The sequence below is a fragment of the Peromyscus maniculatus genome, chromosome 18 (genome assembly GCF_049852395.1).
Source record: "Peromyscus maniculatus bairdii isolate BWxNUB_F1_BW_parent chromosome 18, HU_Pman_BW_mat_3.1, whole genome shotgun sequence".
Classification (NCBI taxonomy): domain Eukaryota; kingdom Metazoa; phylum Chordata; class Mammalia; order Rodentia; family Cricetidae; genus Peromyscus; species Peromyscus maniculatus.
The window spans coordinates 43,040,369-43,063,951 of record NC_134869.1 but is presented as its reverse complement, the minus strand read 5'-3'; the positions used below and the strand labels follow the sequence as shown (position 1 = coordinate 43,063,951).

Below are 23,583 nucleotides of genomic sequence, written 5' to 3'. Positions count from 1 at the left end.
AGCGGAGGGAGTTTCGATCGGAAAGACGCAGTCCAGGAGGGCCTCGCCCATTCTGGTTTCCTATTGGGCAAGCTCCCCATCCATCTCCCTTGTAACGAAACCGGGGACGGAAGCGGGCGGGGCAGAGGGTGGGCTCTTCCTGTTGCCATTGCTAGGGGGTTGGCATTGTCAGGGGGCGTGGCCTCGAGGGGCGTGGCCTCGCAGCTGATTGGCTGCCGGTGCCGCTCGTCCAGGAGAGGGGACGGTTGCCGGGGAGGGGCTGGCGAGGAGGCGGCGGCGTGAGGCACCCATGGCGGGAGGACTCAAAGTGGCCGCCCGGTCGGCCGTTGGCCCCGGGCCCTGGTGCTGGGGCGCCGGGGGCGGTGGGGTCGCCTGGCTGCTCTTCGTCCTCTTCGGCTGCGTGGTCTGCGGCTCAGGTACCGGGCGGCCGCTGCCGGGAGGGCGGGAGCGAGGGCGGCGTCCTGCTTGGAAAAGTGGGTTTTTATCTCCGGGGCGCGCGCGGCCCGTTACCCGGCGGGGCGGCGCGGGGCCGGCGGGCGTCCGCACCGGGGGAGCCCGAGCAAGGGGAGGCCTGGCCTGGCCTGGCGGGGCGGACTGCGTGGTGCTGCTGGGGTCCCCGGAGCCTCCGGTTAAAACGGACGAGGTGTGGGGACCGTGACATGGGCCGGGAGAGGGCAAACGCCCCGCGCACTCTGCCCAGAACACCGCAGGGGGAGATGCGTCCTGGCTGACACTACGGAATAGATTGAGACTTCTCCTAAACGGTTTCCGGAGGCAGGGTCTCTCCGTGCAGCCCCGGCTGTCCTGGAACTCGCTCTGTAGCCCAGGCTGGCCTTGAACTCACAGAGATCCGCCTGGCTCTGCCTCCCGAGGGCTGGGGTTAAAGGCGTGCGCCGCCCGGTGACTGCTGCTCTTGTGAAGACCCTCCTCCAGGACAGCCCTGGGATGGTTATGGTCCAGTTGCTCAGAAAAGCTAGACGGGCCACCGGCTCTGAGTAGGGGCATCTTCCCCTGAGTTTACTCCGTCTTTCAAGCACGGTCGTTTAGTACCTACCTGCTGCTGAACAGTCAACTCTGGACTGGGTGGGAAACTTATTTTGTGCTCCAGTCTAGAAAAAATTAAAAAGTTTGTAAGAAACAGATGATGATGATGATGATGATACTCCCTTGTGAAAATGAGTGGACAGGAAAATAAGCGGTGTTTGCAAACGTCCACTGGAGGGAGTAGCAACTCCAGAAAAGAATCGGCGCTTGTGAGCAGCACACGTTATGTACTCACAGCGCCCCCTTCTGTTCCTGCCTGTCACACGCGCTCGTTTGTGGCTTAGAGCGTTTAACACACCCCGTAGTATGTTGTTCAAAAAGGGACTGAAAACTTCTTGCGAAGGGAGTAGGTGTCCAGGAAGGACACTTTGACAGATGATGCAGGGCCTAGAGGCCTAGAGTAGCGTTTGGAAGAACTGATATCTGAAGGAACTTTTGAAAAGGGGCCTTGGGTTGTGGAGAAATAAGAAAATAGTAAGAACAATAAGCAAAGCCGGGCAGTGAGAGCCGGTGCACGCCTTTAATCCCAGCACTCGGGAGGCAGAGCCAGGCGGATCTCTGAGTTCGAGGCCAGCCTGGGCTACAGAGCGAGTTCCAGGACAGGCTCCAAAACTACACAGAGAAACCCTGTCTCAAAAAACCAAACCAAAACAAGAACCATAGCAGTTCCCATCTTTGAAGTTTCTTTTACAGGGTATTGGGGATTGAAACCTAAAGCAAAGACAGGCTTAAGTGTTACACGACTTTAGTCCCAGCACTCGGGAGGCCAAGGTAGGTGGATCGCTTGAGTTTGAGGCCAACATGGTCTACATAGTGAGTTCCAGGACAGCTGGCACTAAACATAGTGAAACCCTGCCTCAAAACAAACAATAAAAAAGAACCCTCCAGCAAACTTTTCTGCCTGCTTGATTCCCTGCCCTTTTATTGAAGCAGGGTCTTAGCGTGTTGCTCAGGCCGCTTCGGAACTCACTGCGTAGTTCTAGTTAGCTTGCAGCCCAAGGTCTTGCCTCATCCTCCAGAATTCTGGGGTCACAAGTATCACAGCCAGGCTCCAAAGTTCCTTCTGGGAAGGGAGGCTCAGGGCCTTGGCAGACAAGTAATCTCCAGGGACAGCTCAGGGAATGATTGTGTGTGTATCAGCCTTAAAGATTGTGCTGGTGGCACACGCCTTTAATCCCAGCACTTGGGAGGCAGAGGCAGGTGGATCTCTGTGAGTTCAAAGCCAGTCTGATCTACAAAGTGAGTTCCAGGACAGCCTTGTTACACAGAGAAACCCTGTCTCGAAAAGCCTAAAAAAAAAAGCAGTCTTGTGACTTCTTAAGAGCTAGGCACTCAAGCAGTAGAATGGAATTTTATTCAAAGGTTCGTTTCTTGTCACTAGAAATTCTGGAAACATTTAATTCTAAGAATAATAGGTGTTTTTTAGACTATTTGGCAAGTATTAATCCAGTTAGGTATAAAGAAGGAGGCAAAACCCTTGCGGTTTATTTCAGTTGTGTCTTTGTTCTTGTGTTGGAGCATATTCAGGAGGGGTCGTGTGCCATGTGAGCAATCTGTGGTCTATGTCAATCCCTGTCTACCGTATTTTTGGGACAGACTCCCTCACTGGGCCTGGATCTTAGAGATTTGGTTAGAGTTGGATCTATGAAACTAATAATGGAAGGTGATAACTGACTCCATTGTGTCCTCTGTTCTCCACATGTATGCCGGGATAGATACACACACATTCACATACATCCTACATATACACAATAATGGTAATAATAAGATATAAGTTAAATTCATATTTTATATTTGGATTTTGAAGGGTAAATTTTTTTTTTTTTTTTTTTGGTTTTTCGAGACAGGGTTTCTCTGTGTAGCTTTGCGCCTTTTCCTGGGACTCACTTGGTAGCCCAGGCTGGCCTCGAACTCACAGAGATCCGCCTGCTTCTGCCTCCCGAGTGCTGGGATTAAAGGCGTGCGCCACCACCGCCCGGCTGAAGGGTAAATTTTAAGTACATTTTTATTTCACTAATATTAGTAGCAAAGCTGGGGATTGAACCTAGGGCCTCAGGCATTCAGTGTTAGTGCTCTACCACTGAACTTCAGCTCTAGCCCTTTTAATTTATTTTTTGAACAGGGTCTTACTGAGGTATCCCTGCCTCTTTATTTTTAATTTATAATTTGTATTGGTGTGAGGTGAGGATCTGGTTTATTTTTCAAATAAACATTTGTCCCAGCATGTAATTTAGCAATGCTTTACTAAACCCACTTATTGAGGATGGTAGGTTTTAAAGACAGCTTTTATTAAATCTGTTCTTTGACAAATGCATGCGTGTGCTGCCTGTCTGTCCTGATCACCCCGCCCCCCCACTCTCCAGCCCCACTCAGCCCGTGCGCCTCCCTGCAGGTCCCCTCCCCTAATGCTTTGTCCCTGACTTTAGCTGGGGCCGTGGTCATCGCTGTGGTCATGGATTTGGGATTACCTAGTGAGCCTAGATGGCAGCTCTGGGGCCAGCTGAGTGACTCGGTGGGTTAAGGTGGAACTTTGGTTTTCTCTGGAGGAGGAGTGCGGTCGTCCTGGTTAGGGTTATCATTGAAGTGATGAGACACAGTCTGCACCTCCACAGCACTGTCTGTTGTGGAGGAAGTCAGGGCAGGGCCTCACACAGGGCAGGGACCTGGAGGCAGGAGCCGATTCAGAGGCCATGGAGGGGAGCTGCTTCCTGGCTTGCTCAGCCTGCTTTCCTAGAGTACCCAGGACCACCCGCCCAGGGATGGCACCACCTACCGTAAGCTGGGCCCTTCCCTGTTAATCACTAATTAAGAAGACACTCTACATGCTTGTCCACAGCCCGTTCGTATGGAGGCATTTCCCAACTGAGGCGCCGTCCTTTCTGATGACTCCAGCTTGTGTCAAGTTGCCATAAAACTGTCCGGCACGGCAGTTAACTTTTTTTATTACGATTTATTATTTATTTATGATTGTGGGTGTGGGTGTGAGCATGTGTGCCACACAGCTTTCTTGTGGAGGTCAGAGGACAACTTGTGGGAGTCAGGAACTTTCACCATGTGAGTCCTGGGGATGAAGCTTCCGACGTGGCGGCGGCAAGTGCCTTTACTTGCAGAACCACCTTACTGGATATCTGTTTAAGATATACTATTGGAGAATTTAACCATTTTCTGTGTATGAGTGTTTGCATGTGTGTCTCTGCACCATGTGCATGCCTGGTACCAGAGGAGGGCATCAGATTCCCTAGAACTGACGTTAGAGATGGTTATAAGCTACCATACGGGTGCTGGGAATTGAATCTGGGTCCTCTGGAAGAGCAGCCAGTGCTCTTAACTGCTGGGCCTCTCTCCAGCCCTCCTCGTACAGATGTTGCACGAATCTAAAAGGTCTTATTAATAAAATCAAACCAAAAAAAAAATAGACTTTAAAAAAAAATAAAAACAAACCTGGAGCCAGGTATTGAGGTGAATGCTGGAAGATTAGAGAAGCAGAACAAGCCATAGCCACCTCACCTCACCAATTCCTCAGCTGATCCTGTTTCCTCAGACTGGAAGCCTCTGAGTCCTCATCCAAATGGATCTCAGCTGAACTGTGCTGCTCAAAGCCTGAAAGCTTAACCAGCTCTAGTTCCTGGTCCTTACGCCTTATATACCTTTCTGCTTTCTGCCATCACTCCCTGGGATTAAAGGCGTGAGTCACCATGCTTGGCTGTATCCTTGAACACACAGAGATCCAGGTAGATCTTTGCCTCTGGAATGCTAGGATTAAAGGCGTGTGCTACCACTGCCTATCCTCTATGTTTAATATTGAGGCTGCTCTGTTCTCTGACCCCAGATAAATTTATTAGCGTGCACAATATTTCGGGGAATACAATACCACCACATTTCCCTTTTTTTGTCTAAAATTAAAAACAGCTTACAACTAATACAAGAAAAACTATATCCAATAAGTATATATAATATATACAGTCAAGAATTACATTAACATTTGACAGGTTCAGATGAAAAACTTCATTAATATATAACAATGTCCAGTTCAGTAACATTTGATAAACTCAGACAAAAATTTTCATTACTTATCCTATTTAAAACAAGTAGTTCCTTTTTAAAAGTATATTTAATAATTGACCTTTTAATCTTATCATATCCATATTCTTTTTTCTTTTCATAATAGATTCAATAATCTACGTTTTGCCATTTTTATATCTTCCCCTTTTCCTTTTTAGAGTAGATTCATTGATCTACCCATTTATCCTATTATTCCTTTATTTTTTCCCTCAGAGTAGAGTCAATGATCTGCCTCATATCTATATTCTCTTCTTTCTTTTTTCTTTTTTTAAACAAAACCTCTGAATCTAATCTCCACATTCAGCTTTTTTTTTTCTGACCATTAACAATTAACAACTTGTAACCAACCATTGTAAACATTGACAATATCCATAACTCATTAAACGATGAAAAATCACCCACCCCACCACTTGGGAATGTGGGCATCATGTTCTTAAAATTACTTCCTGCTTTCTACGGGTGAAGACATCTTTAAGGAATCCTGAAAAGAAAATTTTTGGGTTAATTGTCAAGTCCTGTATCATTTGTCCAGTCTCTGCATAATGGGAAAGTTCAGGGCTTGTCACAAGTCCTTGTTCGAGTAGTCTGTCAGGCTGGATCATTTCAGCTAGCCATCTTAAATTGTCCTGAGCAGTTTGTAGTCCAAAGCTGATCTTTCTGTGGTGTTAATCAGCTTAATGGCTTTACCATAGTCCATGTGGAATCATCTTTGTGGGGTCTCTTCATCCTTTTGAAGATTTCAAAGTCACTGTTAGGCGTGGTCATGGTTCCCTGTAGTTTTTTTGTGTGTGTGTGCCTCCTCTGTGGCTTGGAGCAATCACAGTCTGATAAATGTCAGTCCCTTGGAACCATGAGTGTTCTTCCCTGGAAGAGAAAATCTTCACAGCAATTTCTCCCCACCATTTGTCTTGCCAAACTTTTCCAAACTGACCTTTGCTGATGCTTTCTTGTAACATGATGGTCCTGGCAATTCTTCTCTGAACCAGCAGCAGTAAACCCTTCGTCCCAGGTAGCAGCATCACCGCAGTCACCAACACGAAGAGAAGCAGTCTGCCTCCATGGTCCCACTGCTACTGTTTGTGGCCAGGTTCCGGGCTGAAACTTCTCCCTAGCCAGCCTCCTAGGTCGGCCTCAAACTCGGAATCCTCTTTTCTTTGCCTCCTTCAGCAAATCTTACTGGTGTGAGCCACCACAACCAGCTCTTTGTAGCTCAGGTCTGAGCTGGGGCCCACAAGGTCACAGGCAAGCAGCTTTTTCTCAAATTCGAACCACAAACTTTGGGCGCCAGATGTAGCAGGAATCTTAAAAGTTCTTATTAATAAATATCTATCTATCTATCTATCTATCTATCTATCTATCTATCTATCTATCTATCTATCTATCTAGAGGCAGAGTCTCACTATGTAGCCTTGGCTGGCCTGGCGCTTGCTATGTAGACTAGGTGAGCCTCAAACTCACAGAGATCCACCAGTCTCTGCCTCCCGAGTGCTGGGATTAAAGGCCTGCACCACTGTGCACTGCCCCATTGTAGAATTTTAAAGTTAGAGTAACTTTCCTGGCATTAAATTTTTCAAGTGGCTGGCATTACCGACACATTCTTTGTGTCTCACTACCCACTTGATGACAATAATGGACTTTGAAAGGTGAGAGAATGGTTGCTAATATGTGTATATTGGTTTGGCAATGGATGTTTTTACTTGGAGTTTGTAAATAGACTGCACTTTGTTTTAAGGAAGTGATGGGTTCTTGTTTGATTTTGTGTGTGTGTGTGTGTGTGTGTACCTGTTCATGGGAGGCCAGAGGCTAACATCACAGATCTTCCTCAGTTACTTTCCATCTTTTTTTTTTTTTTTTTTGAGATAGGGTGTCTGTTATGTGTTATGTAATCCTGGGTGTCCTGGACCTCGCTCTGTAGCCCAGGCTGGCCTCAAACTCAGAGGTCCACCTACCTTTGCCTCCCGAGTGCTGGGATTAAAGTTATGTGCCCATTCCTGGCTCTATCTTTTTGAGACAGGGTCTTTCACTGAAAATGGAGCTCACTAGTTCAGCTAGACCAGTGAGCTGACCAAAGAGTGTCTGTCACTGGCCCCCAGTGCTGGGGTTACAGATGCATGTTGTCATACCTGGCTCTGTGTGTGTGTGTGTGTGTGTGTGTGTGTGTGTGTGTGTGTGTGTGTGGCACGTGCGTGGGTGTTTGGATATGTGTATGTCGTGATGACTGTGGAGGTCAGAGGACAGTCTTGGGTGCTGGTCCTTCCTTCGCCTTCCATCTTGTTTGAAACAAGATCTCATTTGCTTTTGCTTACAGCAGCCACAGTCTTCTAGGGTTCCATCTCCAACTCCGCCTTGCTGCAGGAGCACTGGGATTACAGATGTGTACTACCGTGCCTGGCATTATCTAGGTTCTAGAGATTTAAACTCAGGTCCTCATGAGTGGCCAATGCTTTACCCACTTCCAAGTTAGTCTTAGGGGGCTGGAGAGATGGCTTAGAGGTTAAGAGCACTGGCTGCTCTTCCAGAGGTCCTGAGTTCAATTCCCAGCACCCACATGGTGGCTCACAACTATCTGTAATGAGATCTGGCGCCCTCTTCTGTGTACATAATAAATAAATAAATAAATAAATAAATAAATAAATAAATAAATAAATAAATAAATCTATCTATCTTGAACAACAACAATGTTAGTCTTAGTTTGGAGTTGAGGATGTCTCTCAGTGGTAGAGTTGCCTAGCAGCTTTGTAGCAATGTACAAAGCTACAAAGAAAGCCCTGTGGATTCTCAGCAATGAAAAGAAAAATTAGTCTTAGTTTCACTTGAAACCATTTTAGCTAGCAAGATGGCCCAGTGGGTAAACGTGCTTGCCCATCAAGTGTAACGACCTGAATTCAGTCCTGAGAGCCATGGATGAAGAGAACTGACTCCTAGAAGTTGTCTTCTGGCCTCCACACTAGAGCAGAGTAAATAAATACCCCGCCAGAGTAAATAAAATACAATAAGGAAATTATTTTTTTAAAAAAACCATTTTAGCTTGGTGGGCATTCATCTTTTTGTTTTTGTTATTTTGCTTTTTGGGACAGGGTTTCTCTGTAGCCTTAGCTGTCCTGGAACTCACTCTGTAGACTATTTGGGCCTCACACTCACAGAGATCCCCCTGCCTTTACCTCCCGAGTGGTGGGATTAAAGGCATGCACCACCACTGCCTGGCAAAAACAAAATATTATTTAGAAGTTCTACATTATATAGAAATTCAACAAAGAAATAGTTAGAATAGAGATTCTGGGTTTAATCTCTAATACCACAAAGGAAAACATTATTTAAATGCTTGTGTTACAGAAGGTTGGGCGGGGAGGTGGGGGAGAGTGGTTTCTCTCAAATCTTGTAAGAACAATTATAAACTGAGGCGGAGTCTTGTAGTTTGAATCCAAAGAGTGATGGATAATCCTTGGCTAGAGCAAACTGCTGGAGCAGAACAGCTGGAGCAAACAGCTGGAACAGAACAGCTGCCTTGTAGTCCTTTTGTGCCACTTAGTGGGATCTTGAAAACCCAACCAAACCTCTGCCAGTTCTGTCCATTCTACTCAGCAAAGGGGTGGAGAAAATCATCAGATGGGTTATTGTCGGTCACTCTGTCCTGTTGTAAGATGGGTTATTGTCGGTCACTCTGTCCTGTTGTAAGGGAGGAAGACTATTGATGGTTAAGGTGGAAGTTGGATTAGGTGTGAGGATCACGGACTATTACTAGCTGTGTGACTTGGGAATGAATTTTCCTTAGACATCAGTTTCCTTGTTTGTAAAATAGAGATTAGGAAAATGCCTACCACATAGCGTTCTTGGGAGGGTTAAGGGAAGCAGACAGCTTTCTCTGTGTAAAGAAACACTTAGAAGTAGTTCTTATGGGGCTGGAGAGATGGCTCCGCACTTAAGAGCACTGGCTGCTCTTGCAAATGACCCGGGTTTAGTTTCTAGGGCCCAGAACCACATGTGACTTCAGTTCTAGGGGATCTGACATCCCCTCTGGGCACTGTACTCATGTGGTGAGCAGACACACACACAGGTAAAACATAGATACACATAAAATAAAACTTAAAAAGTAGCTTGTATTATTTTTCTGAGTTAATATTAACTATCTGTGATAGATAATTAGAAGTTGAGTGTAAGTCAGTGACAGCATATGTTTAGTGTATTTAATATCCTCTAGTCAGTCATAAGCAAGCACACATGTGAGCGAGTGTGTGCACACTCACAAATTGGACAGAGATAAAAGTGTTTTATTTCTTTATTTCTTTCATCTCAGGTTTTCTTTTTTGGTCTGGTTCATGTTTTAAGCCCAAACTTAGTAAAGTGGTCAGTTTAATTCTTTTTATAATATGAGTTATGGTTATGAGCTCACTCTATTATGTTCTACTTAATTCTTATTTCCCTTTTTTTTTTTTTTTTGCATGAAGCTGGAATTGATGTAAATGTGGTCATGCTTCAGGAGTCCCAAGTTGATATGAATTCCAATCAACAATTCTGTTATAAAAACGTGCTTATCCCAAAGTGGTATGATATATGGACACGGATACAGGTAAGTGGAAGCCCTCCCTGGGGTGTCTCGGCTCCCTTTCCCAGCTGAGGGCAGTGTGATCCTGAGGGAAACGCTTGTCCTTCTTCTCTGCACTGTGCACACTCGGGCCTCTTTTGAAATGTCTTGTGCCTTCTTTGGGCTGGAATCTGGTGTGCCTGTTTGAATGTAAACTCTTGTCTTGTGGTTCTCGTTCTGTTTTGACTCTGTGAGAGAAGTTTCCCCTGGGTAGAATGACTTTGGACTCGTACTCACAGCACCGTTGGAAGAGTTTTTGGCTGTAGCAGTGACTGCACAAAGCGAGCCTTGTGGAGGTGCTGCAGTAACTGCAGTACCACGACAGACGCTGATGAGGGTGTGTGCTGTTCTCACCAACACGTGAGAGCTGGGCTGGCAGGCTTGTAAACTTTTTTAAATTTTCTGATACAAAATTCATACTGTATCTGGGGCACATTATAACCAACATTTATCCCTAATCAGTGATTTGTGACAACGTCTCAGCCTGTCATTATGGAAACATTTTCAGTTTTCTGGGTCTGTTTATGACTGGCAATTTTCTTAATATTCCAGGTCCTTGCTTTGTATGATCTCATGCGTAAATAGCTGTATTGATGCTCTTTCTGCGTGGGATCTCCTCCCCACCCCACCCCCCTTTGCTGGCCTAATAGTGATTCAGACAATGTTAACAAGAAATTGTGGCAGCTGCCTCTGTTAGAGCAGCGTCATTTTCCAAATCATGTTTTTGCTGCCTCTGTATATTTCCAGTAAGGGTTTTTAAAATTATGTTTATGAAAATTTCTTTCTTTTCATCCTAATTTTGTCTGTGTTACAGGTCCGGGTAAATAGTTCCAAATTGGTCCGAGTCACCCAGGTGGACAATGAGGAGAAGCTGAAGGAGCTAGAGCAGTTTAGTATCTGGAACTTTTTTTCTTCCTTTCTAAAAGAGAAATTGAATGACACCTATGTTAACGTGGGTCTGTACAGCACAAAAACCTGCCTCAAAGTTGAGATTATAGAGAAGGACACCAAATACAGTGTCATTGTGACCCGGAGTAAGTCTCACCTTGGTTTTTCTGATGGATTCTATAATGAGCTGGGACAGAGCTTTGGAGGGTATAATTAGACAGAGAAGTCAGTCCAAGACAACTCCATTTTAGTTTTGATTACCAACTTGACTATACCATGGCTCTAACCAGCTATGGAGAATCCACCACACATGAGACTCTAGGCCTGTGCTGGGCAGTGGTGGCGCACGCCTTTAATCCCAGTACTTGGGAGGCAGAGCCAGGCGGATCTCTGTGAGTTCGAGGCCAGCCTGGGCTACCAAGTGAGTTCCAGGAAAGGCGCAAAGCTACACAGAGAAACCCTGTCTCGAAAAACCAAAAAAAGAAAAAAGAACCTAGAGTCTAGCTCAGTAACTCATTGCCTAGAATCGGCAGGTCCTCAGTTGATATGGTCAGCACTGCTGGAGTCTATCAGACATTGTATCTATGCCTTCTGGGGACTTCTTGACTATGTTCAGGTCTGTATTTGAAGACAGGAAAAGTGAACAGTAGAACTAGTAAATTCACAAGAGTGCTTGTGGAATCAGATTAAAGACGAAGACACTACAGTTTAAGGCTTATTTGCTGGACATGGGAAAAGTTTTTCCTTTCTTGAAGGCATCTGAGAGTTTTAGGCAGTAGATACCATCAAATCCTGACTTGGTGTCCCCTTGGTTACTGCTCAGGGTTCATGCTTATAGGTTTTGCGATCAAAAGGTTATGCTTGTCCAGTTGTCCTACTCTCGGGCTCTACTGATGTGTATGTTGTTGGGGATCATGACTCACTAGACAAAGATGTGTTCCATTTGTTTAGGCTGCAGACTTTAACTGTGTAAAGGTGTGTTGCTTTTGTTTATGCTGCATTTGTTTAACTATGTGAAGATGTGTTGTATCTGTTTTACCTTGCCTGCCTAAGGCACCTGGTTGGTCTAATAGTGAGCTGATCAGCCAGAAAGAAAAAGCCTGGTAAACGTTTTGTGACTGTATGAGGTGATGATGACGTCCTGTTTAGCTTAGTCCAGTGGTTCCTTTTTTTTTTTTTTTTTTTTTAAATCCTTAGTAGAGGAAGCCAAAATCAAAATAAGATATTTAGGAAGGTACAAGTTAGACAGAAACCTAACAATGTTTTCTCTTTGGAAGAGTGCCCAGAATTTGTGTGATATCTCTACTGCATTTAATTGGGCTCTTTGCTTTACTGTAGTTGATCAGTAATACTAATGTCACCTTTTATAATACCTTTAACTGGTTCTTCTATTAAACAAACATTTCATTTGTTTCAGGATTTGACCCCAAACTCTTCCTTATTTTCCTCCTTGGACTTATGCTATTTTTTTGTGGAGACTTGTTGAGCAGGTAGGTGTGGACTTGATAAGATGCTAACATTGTTTGACTTTCACCATAGGAATTATAAGTACTGCCATTCCCTTTTCCAGGATCTGTGTGGCTTAGATGTTGCCCGCGTGGGTACTTTGTGGACTTACTTGTTTTGTTTGTGGGAGAGACGTTCTCACTTTCAGTGCTGGCTGGCCTAGAACCCAGTGTGTAGGCCAGACTGGCCACCAAGTCCAGTTTTCCTGCTACCCACGTGATGGTATTAAAGGTGTGTGCCACCATGCCCAGCTTTTTTCTTTCAGTGTGTATCTGTGTGCCTCTGTCCATGTGTGGTATGTGGTGCCTGCAGAGACCAAAAGAGAGAGGGCATTGGATCCCCTGGACCTGGAATTACAGGCAGTTGTGCCCATAATGAAATTGCTGCCAAATTAAACATTGATGGTTTCACACTGTTCAGATACAAGGAGACAAACATCAATTACTTGTCCATTTTCTTTTTTTAGAAACCTACTAGCTGTGATAGGTAAAATTGACATGTTCTAATATAAAGACCCACTCTCTGAGATAAAACTCTTACTAAACACTGCTAAAGCAGCTGAGAAGCTGGAACTAGGTAGGTTGTAGGCCCTAGGGGAAAGCTAGAGTTGCTGTCCTGCTGAAAGGGCACCACGGTACAGTGACTCCTGGGGACATGGCGCTTCACTCAGCCTGCAGTCAACACACAGACCCACAGAGGAGAGGGAGGGACTTTGGGGCACTCATCCTTAAATGGATCCCGAGGAAGAGGAGGTGAGATTGTAAGAGCCAGAGGTGGTGGATGACTCCAAGACACAACAAGGGTGATGGCAGTGTTAACAAGTCCTGCACAAACCCAGCACTGAGGAGGGAATGGTGCAGAGTCCCACTCCAGCCAAGAGACTGTCTGCAACTGCTACCTGCTGGGAAAGGGAACAGAGTCTTCTCCAACAGTGTCACTGGGTGCACCAGCCACACTTGGGGACAGGCTTCCTTCCCAGGAGTAGTGACCAACACAAAAAGGACTCCTTTGGGGCTTTTTGTTTGCTGATTTTTTTTTTTTTTTTTAAAAGATTTATTTATTATGTGTACAGTGTTTGCCTGCATATATGCCTGCAGGCCAGAAGAGGGCACCAGATTTCATTGAAGATGGTTGTGAGCTACCATGTGGTTGCTGGGAACTGAACTCAGGACCTCTGGGAGAGCAGCCAGTGCTCTTAACCTCTGAGCCATCTCTCCAGCCCCTTGTTTTTTTTTTTTTTTTTGTGTGTGTGTGTGTGTGTATGTACTTTTTGTTCTGATATTTCTGTATGAAAAAGATTTAAATAAGAAATATACGGTTAAGTAAATACTGAGTGAAGGTTGAATCAACATCAAGTTCATGAGTGAAAGGTAAACAATTGGAATTTGAAGTTGAGCTATGTTGGGCTTGAGAGAAGTTGTTGTTTTTTTTTTTTTTTTTTTTTTTGGTTTTTCGAGACAGGGTTTCTCTGTGTAGCTTTGTGCCTTTCCTGGAACTCACTCTGTAGCCCAGGATGGCTTCAAACTCAGAGAGATCCGCCTCTCAAGTGCTGGGATTAAAGGCATGCACCACCACTGCCCAGCTGAGAAGTTGTTCTTTATTTTGGGACTCCTGAGGGAAACTCACATTCAGGGAAAAGTGACCCTTGGAATGGCAGTAGGATCTGTCTGTCCTGGGTAATCAGCTCCATTCACTTCTCAGTCTCCCTTTGGGTTTGCTCCTCTCTTTCTAGACAAGGTGTCCACTTCCTCAGAAGAGTTATATTGTTTCTCTTAAAAATGTTTTTATTAGGGCTGGAGAGATGGCTCAGAGGTTAAGAACACTGACTGCTCTTCCAAAGGTCCTGAGTTCAATTTCCCAGCAACCACATGGTGGCTCACAACCATCTAGAATGAGATCTGGTGCCCTCTTCTGGTCTATAGTCATATGTGCAGACAGAATACTGTATACATAATAAATAAATAAATCTTAAAAAAAATGTTTTTATTAGCATGTAGTGATTGTATATAAGGATGGGTTACATTGTTGACATGCCTGTACATGTACATAATTAATTTTAATCGTGTTTACCCCAGGACCCAACTAGCCATGCTTTTTTTTTTTTTTTTTTTTTTTTTAATTCTCTCCTATATTGCATCTCCACTGTGGTTTTCCCCTCCCTCCTCTCCTCCCAGTCCCTTCCCCCATATCAGCTCCTCCTCCTTTCCCTTCAGAAAAGGGCAGGCCTTCCAGGGGTATCAACCAAAGACGGCATGTCAGGTTATAATAAGACTAGGCACCTCCCCTCATTAAGGCTGGATGGGGCAACCTAGTAGGAAGAAAAGGGTCCCGAAAGGAGGCAGAAGAGTCAGAGACAGCCCCCACTCCACTGTGAGGAGTCCCACAAGAACACCCAGGTACACAACCATGACACACGCAGAGGACCTAGCTCAGACCCAGGCAGGCCCCCTGATGTCAGTTGAGTCTCTGTGAGCCCCTATGAGCCCTTGTGAATTGGTTCTGGTGGCTTATTTCTGGTGTCCTTGACCCCTCTGGATCCTACAGTCCTTCCTGGCCCTCTTGCAGGATTCCCCAAGCTCTGCCTAATGCTTGGCTGTGGGTCTCTGCATCTGCTCCCATCAGTTGCTGGATGAAGCCTCTCTGATGATGATTATGTGAGGTTCAGGACTCCAAGTAGAGCAGAACAGCGGAGTATCATTAGGAATCTTGCATTGACTTTTTTTTTTTTTTTTTTGCCTATCCTGTTTGGTTCCATCCTTGGTCTCTGGATTGTCCAGACTCTAGTTCCTGGCCCTCCAGGCAGTGTCTGGCGAGGGCTCCCTCTCGTGATGTGGGTCTCAGTTTGGACCAGTTATTGGTTGGGCACTTCCATGAGTTCCGTGCCACCATTACCCCAGCAGGTCTTGCAGTCAGGACTAATTTTAGGCCAGAGGTTTTGTGGTGGGGTTGGTGTTCCAGTCCCTCCACTGGAAGCCTTGCCTGGTTACAGAAGATGGCCGGTTTAGGTTCCATATCCCTCATTGCTAGGAGTCTTCACTAGTGTCACCCTTGTGGGTTTCTAGGAGTTTCCATTGCACTAGGTTTCTACCTCACCTCCAAAACGCCCCCCAATTCCAGTCGTCTCTCCCAGTACTCTCCCCCAAACCATCCTGTCCCATCCCCACCTGCCCCCAGTCTACCATGAAATCTACTTTCCCTTCCTAGGGAGAGCCATGCATCCCCCCAGCCTTCCTTGTTACTTAGCCTCTCTGGATCTGTGGATTGTAGCATGGTTATCCTTTAACTTTATAGCTGATAGCTACTTATAAGTGAGTACATACCTTGTTTGTCTTTTTGGGTCTGGGTTACCTCACTCAGGATGTTTTTTTTTTCTAGTTCCATCCATTTGCCTGAAAATTTCGTGATGTTATATTTTTTAACAGTTAAGTAATACTCCATTGTGTATATGTACCACATTTTCTTTATCAATTCTTCGGCTGAGGGATACCCAAGATGTTTCCAGTTTCTGGCTGCTATGAATAATACCACAGTGAACATGGTGGAGCAAGTGTCCTTGCGGAGGTCATTTGGTATATGCTCAAGAGTGGTATAGCTGGGTCTTGAGGTAGATTCCCAGTTTTCTGGAGAACCACTGTATTGATTTCCATAATGGCTGTACAGGTTTGCACTCCCACTAGCAGTGGAGGAGTGTTCCCCTTGCTACACATCCTCTGCAACATTAGCTGTCATTGTGTTTTTGACCTTAGCCATTCTGACAGGTGTAAGACAGACTCTCAGAGTTCTTTGATTTGCATTTCCCTGATGACTAAGGATGTTGAACATTTCTTTCTTTCTTTGGCTTTTTTGAGACAGAATTTCACTGTGTAACAGCTCTGGCTGTCCTGGAACTTACTCTGTAGAGCAGGCTGGCCTTGAATTCACAGACATCCACCTGCCTCTGTTTCCCGAGTGCTGGGATCACAGGTGTGCACACCAACCGCTTGTGTTGGACATTCTTTAAGTGCTTCTCGGTCATTTGAGATTCTTCTGTTGAGAATTCTCTGTTTAGATTTTTTTCCCATTTTTTAATTTGATTATTTGGTTTGTTGATGTCTAGTTTCTTGAGTTCTTTATATATTTTGGATATTAGCCTTTTGTCAGATATAGGGTTGATGAAAATCTTTTCCCATGCTGTAGCCTGCCATTTTGTCTTTTTGATGGTGTCTTTGCCTTATAGAAGCTTTTCAGTTTCATGAGGTCCCGTCTATTTATTTATTTATTTTTGGTTTTTCAGGAGAGTTTCTCTGTGTAGCTCTGGCTGTTCTGGAACTAGTTCTATGGAGATCCACCTACCTTTGCCTCTCAAGTGCTAGGATTACAGACGTGCACCACCACTGCCCAGCGAGGTTCCATGTATTAATTGTTGATCTTAGTGCCTGCACTGTTGGTGTTCTGTACAGAACACATCCTGTGCCAGTGTGTTCAAGGCTGTTCCCACTTGCTCTTCTGTCAAGCTCAGTGTGTCTGGTTTTATGTTGAGGTCTTTGATGCAGAGTTTTGTGCAGGGTGATAGGGTCTATTCAGATTCTTCTACATTGCCAGCATCCAGCTAAACCTGCAACATTTGCTGAAGATACTTTTTCCCCATTGTATATCTCACTTCTTCATCAAAAGTCAGATGTCCATAGGAGTGTGGATTTATGTCTGGGTCTTCAATTTGATTCCATTGATTGACCTGTCTGTTTTTATGCCAATGCCATGCTGTTTTTATTACTATAGCTCTGTAGTACAGTTTGAAATCAGGGACGGTGATACCTCTAGAAGTTATTTTAATGTACAGGATTGTTTTAGCTAGCCTGGGTTTATTTATTTTTCCATATGAAATTGAGTGTTGTTCCTTCAAGGTCTGTGAAGAATTTTGTTGGGATTTTGGTGGGGATTGTGTTGAATCTGTAGATTGCTTTTGGTAAGATGGCCATTTTTACTGTGTTAATCCTACAGACCCATGAACATGGGAGATCTATCTTCTGATATCCTCTTCAAAGACTTGAAGTTTTTTCACACAGGTCTTTTACTTGCTTGGTTAGAGTTACCCCAAGATATTTTATACTGTTTGTGGCTATTGTGATGGGTGTTGTTTCCCTGATTTATTTCTTGGCCCATTTGTCATTTGTATATAGGAAGGCTACTGATTTTTGAGTTAATCTTTTATCCAGCTACTTTGCTGAAGGTGTTTATCAGCTGTAGGAATTCCCTGATAGAATTTTTGGAGTTGCTTAAGTATACTATCATATTGTTTACAAATAGCGATACTTTGACTTTCCCATTTATATTCCCTTGATCTCCTTTTGTTGTCTTACTGCTCTAGCTAGAACTTTGAGTGCTATATTGAATAGATAGGGAGAGAGTGGACAGCCTTGTCATGTTGCTGATTTTAGCAGAATTGCTTTGAGTCTCTCTCTCTCTCTCAAATTTGATGTTAGCTTTAGGCTTGCTGTAAATTGCCTTTATTATGTTTAGGTAGGTCCCTTGAATCCCTGATCTCTCCAAGACTTTTATCATGAAGGGGTGTTGGATTTTGCCAAACGCTTTTTCAGCATCTAATGAGATGATCATGTGTAATTTTCTTTCAGTTTGTTTGTATGGTGGATTACATTGACAGATTTTCATATGTTAACCATCCCTGCATCTCTGGGATGAAGCCTCTGGTCATGGTAGATGATCTTTTTGATGTGTGCTTGGATTTGGTTTGCAAGTATTTTATTGAGTTTTTTTTTGCATTAATGTTCACGAGGGAGATTGGTCTGTAATTCTCTTTCTTGAATCTTTCTGTGGTTTGGGTATTGGGTGACTGTAGCCATATAAAATGAATTTGGCAGTGTTCCTTCTGTTTCTGTTTGTGGAATAATTTTTATTTATTTATCTATCTATCTATCTATCTATCTATCTATCTATCTATCTATCTATCTATCTATTTATTATGTATACAGAAGAGGGCACCAGATCTCATTACAGATGGTTGTGAGCCACCATGTGGTTGCTGGGAATTGAACTCAGGACCTCTGGAAGAGCAGTCAGTGCTCTTAACCTCTGAGCCATCTCTCCAGCCCTGTTTGTGGAATAATTTGAGGGGAGTATTGGTATTAACTCTTTGAAAGTCTGGGAGAATTCTGTGCTAAAACTGTCTGGCCCTGGTCTTCTTTTGGTTGGGAGACTTTTTTTTTTTTTTTTAAGATTTTATTTATTTATTATGTGTTCTGTGGAATGGGCATCAAACCTAGTCCTGAAGTGGCTGGTTCCTCCTACAGCAGATCTGTGAGCACTGCTGCAGTGTGCTCACCTGACTAGGTCAGTATTGCTGCACACAGGGTGCACAGTTGAGTGAGACTGTTGGTGGGGGTTCCCCCCAGCACCTCCACAGCCCATTCGGGCACCATGAAGGCTACCCAGCAGAAAGGGAGCTTCCAGCCCAGTTCCAGCTTGACTTTTCTATGCCCCATGTCTATAACGTGTGGTGAATTTGAAGAGAGATGGAGATGGGAGTGAGATTTGAGAGGACCTTGTTGATACTGAACTTCATGGTCTGTCAGCAGCTACATCAGCCTGTAGTTCTGCAGATTCAACTAGTGGGCAGATTCCTTCTCTAATTCCTGTCGTGGAACTTTACTAGTCACTTGTTGTGATTTCATCAGTGCTTACTTGAACTACAGTACTACATAGTCAAGAACTGTGACTTTCTCTGCAGGAGTCAACTTTTCTACTATTCCACTGGAGTGAGTGTGGGAATTGTGGCCTCTCTGTTAATCATCATTTTTATGCTCTCCAAGTTTATGCCCAAGGTAAGTGGTCCAGTTCCTCCTGAGTCTTTAGGACACGCTTGGATAGCTGGAGGATAGTCTTGTAATCTTAGACTAGGAACATTTGCATTAATGGCTGGTGAGTCAGCGTCTGTCCCCTTCTGTGATTCTGTAAAGCACTTGCATGGGAAGACCTCGAGCCTACAGACTCTTTATTTGAAATCATGCTCAGTGGGAACTGAAAGCCACTTTCTGTTTTCTAATTGCACACTTAGGCCTTCCAGTTATTAGCATCTCATCTTCTGGTGTTCCTTGCAGACTGTACCTTTTTAGGTATTATAACGCAGCATATCTTTTTAAGAGAAATGTTTTTATGCATTTTGAGTAGGTTGAGTTTTAAAAAAAAATTACCCCATTTGCTTTTATAAAAGTCTTGTAACTTTTGCTTTCATTCTTACTTTGTCTAGAGAAGTCCCATTTACGTCATCCTGGTAGGAGGCTGGTCCTTTTCTCTGTACCTCATTCAGCTAGTTTTTAAGAATTTACAGGAGATATGGAGATGTTATTGGCATTATCTTCTAAGTAAGTATTGGTGGCTTGGCATTCCTTTGTTCGTGTTGATAGGCTGTTGGTTAATTTGATTGTGAGAAGACGTTGCCTGCCAACAGAGGGCTAACTTGTAAATGTTATAATTTCCTACTTATTTCTAATACTATATCTTAACGTCATCTTAACATCTTTTAAATTTAGATGCTGTTGGTAAGAATAAAACTTTAATTTGCTGATGTTTATTCTACATTAAGCAAAATTTAAAACCTTTAAATCATCTTTATTAATGTTAATACCTGGAGAAGTAAGACTACCGTGAATCTTGTAAACAGTAGGAATCCTTTGATCGCTGGGTGATGGTGGCGCATGCACTCAGGAGGCAGAGGCAGGTGGATCTCTGAGTTCGAGGTCAACTTGGTCTACAGAGTGAGATCCAGGACAGGCACCAAAACTACACAGGGAAACCCTGTCTCAACCCCCCCCCTCCAAAAAAAAATGAATCCTTTGATCATGCAGATAGAAACTTTTTTTTAAAAGATATATTTATTTATTATGTTTACAGTGTTCTATTTGCATGTATTCCTGCATGCCGGAAGAGGGCACCAGATCTCATTACAGATGGTTGTGAGCCACCATGTGGGTGCTGGGAACTGAACTCAGGACCTCTGGAAGAACAGTCAGTGCTCTTAACCTCTGAGCCATCTCTCCAGCCCCAGAAACTTTTTCTTGATAGGAACTTGATCTATTATTTGAGAACATTACTATGGATTTTTATATTTTGGGGTTAAAATAGACTATTTTAGAAATGTTCAACATGTAGCATTTTAAAGAGATTGAGTTTTTAATTATGTGTGTGGGTATGTGCAGTTGAGTGCTGGTGCCTGTGGAGTCAGATCCCCTGGAGCTGCCATGTGGTGCTGGGAACTCACTTGGGTCCTCTGGAAGAGCGTCAATACTCTTCACCTCTGAGCCTCTCTCTTCAGCACCTTTGTTCTGGGAACCCATTTGTTACACAAAGGATAAGATACGAGTGTGTGTGTGTGTGTGTGTGTGTGTGTGTGTGTGTGTGTGTGTGAAACAGATACACAATAGAGTACAGATCTCATCTCATCTGGCTTGTTTGATGCCGTCTAGTGAACTTACTACCCCTTTTGACGTAATAGTTGACAAAGAATGTCTTCTGCTGTCTCTTTTGATAGGCTACGTCCTCACGGTTGGATTCATGAGTTTTGCAGTGTGCTACAAGTACGGGCCCTTGGAGAATGAGAGAAGCATCAACCTGCTGACTTGGACCCTGCAGCTGCTGGGCCTGGGCTTCATGTACTCCAGCATCCAGATACCACACATTGCTTTTGCTCTGGTCATCATTGCGCTGTGTACCAAGAACCTGGAGTATCCCATTCACTGGCTGTACATCACCTACAGGTGACTAAAGGCAGTGTCGCTCTGTGGTGGCACGTGCGGTGTGGGTACACTTGCAGCGCAGGGAGATAGAGCTTTTCTTTGTAAGTGAGAAATCACTGGGCTGGGTTTTCACTCTTGTTCTTTCTTAGTTGAGTCTATTTTTTCTTTCTTTTTTATAAAAATAAAAGCATCCAGTAAAGTGTCATGTGTTCCTGTTACCACTAGGTGGTGCAAATTATAGGTGTTTTTGTTTTTGTTTTTAACCCTAGGCCTCAGGTTCAGGTTTCAGATCCTTTCACACTGACTGCCAGATTGCTCCAAAAATCCTAATCTTATTTTAAGATGTAATTCATAGCATGTTATCTCTAAAAAGAGTAAATATGGAATGGTCCTTGATTCTGAGGTGGTCAGTGGCTGTTCCATTGCAGATAATGAAAGTGGAACCTTTAGTTTCAGAAACGGAGTTCGCGAACCATATTATGACATATTTGTTATTGTTTTTCCATTTATCGGAAAATAAATACTTTGTTTGGCATTTATTGGAAAATAAGTGAGTTTGACTACTCTGGTTTTTCCTCAGTTTGGTATGTCAGGAGTGCGCTAGAATGAAGGATGTGTATAGAAGAGCGGTGGGTGATGACCCCCAGTGTTTAGTCTTGTCGGGTGTGTGCTTGGTCTTCTGAAACCGTGGAGGTAAGGATGGATACGGATTGCTGATTACTGATTGATGATGTTATTTTGGTGAGCACAGAAAGATGTGTAAAGCGACAGAAAAGCCTGCCCCCCCTCGCCTCCTGACAGAAGAAGAGTATCGGATACAAGGAGAGGTGGAGACCCAAAAAGCTTTACAGGAGCTCCGAGAGTTTTGTAATAGTCCAGAGTGTTCTGCCTGGAAGACCATATCTCGGATTCACTCTCCAAAAAGGTAAATGCTTGACCTGATAAGCCAGGTATTTATGGTAGTTAATGACCATGAGTTCTAACAGAGATCATACTTCTAGATAACTGTGTTATATTTTGCCCTTTGATTATTGCTAACCTAGGAGAAGTCAAGAGAAAGTTATCTGTGTCATCATGTATTAGAAGTAATCTATTTCCTGTTTCCCCAAGGCATTAACATGTGAAGACTTCAGTCCTATATTTAAGTGTGGCCCTTGTAAGTTTGACATAGATGTTGTACTTAGTTTTTGTATTTCAGGGTTTTGAGACGGTCCACGTAGCCCTAGCTGTCCTGAGTTGCCCCCTGGCCCCCTATGGTTGGGAGTGGTTGTATGTGAAGTTTAATTTGGGATCACGATAGCATAAAGTTTATAGGGTCATAAATGCAAAGAACTGTAGTGTCCCAGTCTCTTATCAGGACTATGGTGACTGAAGGAACCTTAGCACTTCGTAACTGAGGACAGGGAGCCACTGTCAGCAGGAGGAGAATGCCCAGCATGTTGGCTTATGAGCCCAGCCTTATTTCCTGCCCATTTCTTCAGTCTATATGTCTGCCAAAGCAAGAACAGGAATTTCAGTTAGATTCAGTATCATTTTAACTGCAGGCATGCTGAGCCTTTCAGTCTGTTCTTATTTTGAGAGCCATTTGGGAAGGACAAGCAGCTTCTTAATGAGCAACCGTCTCTTTTGCAGATTCGCTGACTTTGTGGAAGGTTCTTTTCACCTCACGCCAAATGAAGTCTCTGTTCACGAGCAGGAGTATGGATTAGGGAGCATAATTGCCCAGGATGAGGAGCTGTCCTCAGAGGAGGAAGGCTCAGAGTACCCTGCTGTGGTCACCCAGAACAGCTTCCTGACTTAGTTGGGAATCGGTTATTTTCATGTAGACTGGTGTGGTCCTGAGGGTGCAGAAGCTCGCCTCCTGAAAGCCGAGGACTGGGGGTGTCACCCCGGCAGTGCTTTGGTGGTCTCCAAGGGATCCCTGAGGAAAGAGTGGAGGAAGGAGTGAGTGCTGTAGTCGCCTGGTTCTGACAGTGGAGCTATTGGTCCACTCTGCTATTCCTGTAGAGACTGGTTGGCCACAGCCAGCATGATAGTCTAGCTCCTGTTTGAAAGTTCACTGAATGGTGGTGATTCCATCACTGTGACAAACCTCAGAAATTAAGTGCAGTAATGCATTCAGATCATAGACTGCATCTCCTAAAGAGAATCTACAAATTTGAGCCATTTTTTACTTGTCTGCTTCTTCTATTTCAGTGGATCTTTAGGATAATGCTTGATTTAAGGAAAAATAGATGGTTGCCTATCTTGGTTTTTTTTTTTTTTTTTTTTTTTTTTTTTGGTTTTTTCGAGACAGGGTTTCTCTGTGTAGTTTTGCGCCTTTCCTGGAACTCACTTGGTAGCCCAGGCTGGCCTCGAACTCACAGCGATCCGCCTGGCTCTGCCTCCCGAGTGCTGGGATTAAAGGCGTGCGCCACCACCGCCCGGCTTGCCTATCTTGTTTTTTAAACAAATTATTTTTTTAAGTGCAGCAAATTCATGTGTTAGAACCAATAAGTGCTCCAGAGTGACAAACTCTGCTGACCCCCAGATGTTTATTGGTATAGATCTCCATGAAAACCCCGGAGCTGTTGTGTTGAGCCTGGGATTCTCATGAATCTGCTCTTCTGGGTTTTACTTCACATTTAGAAAGACGTCCGACAGCCTTCTGTGATGCTGCTCCCCTGAGCTCTGTGTGTAACATCTGCCGTTTCTGAGGTTCAGAGTCTGTCTCGTTTCTTCTTCTCTGCTCCCGACCTCCCCTTCCTAACATGGAGGTTCCTCCTCTTCTGA

General features: G+C 44.2%; 1 protein-coding gene across 1 annotated transcript; it reads left to right on the top strand.

Moving 5' to 3' along the window:
* Positions 1–247: 247 nt before the first annotated feature.
* On the top strand, positions 248–22,976 carry Nemp1 (nuclear envelope integral membrane protein 1). The gene is made up of 9 exons (XM_076554077.1): positions 248–416; positions 9,552–9,673; positions 10,503–10,722; positions 11,994–12,066; positions 18,807–18,900; positions 19,326–19,440; positions 20,607–20,832; positions 21,563–21,736; positions 22,444–22,976. The coding sequence occupies exons 1-9, from the start codon at positions 290–292 to the stop codon at positions 22,610–22,612; spliced, it is 1,320 nt and encodes a 439-aa protein (XP_076410192.1). The 5' UTR covers positions 248–289; the 3' UTR covers positions 22,613–22,976.
* Positions 22,977–23,583: the final 607 nt, after the last annotated feature.

What these genes read in the sequence shown, in the direction of transcription:
- Nemp1 (XM_076554077.1), top strand. Translation starts at nt 290, where the DNA reads ATGGCGGGAGGACTCAAAGTGGCCGCCCGGTCGGCCGTTGGCCCCGGG. An exon ending in CAGTGTCATTGTGACCCGGA is followed by an intron (nt 10,723 to 11,993) that starts GTAAGTCTCACC and finishes CATTTGTTTCAG; the next exon opens with GATTTGACCCCAAACTCTTC. An exon ending in TTATTGGCATTATCTTCTAA is followed by an intron (nt 19,441 to 20,606) that starts GTAAGTATTGGT and finishes CTCTTTTGATAG; the next exon opens with GCTACGTCCTCACGGTTGGA.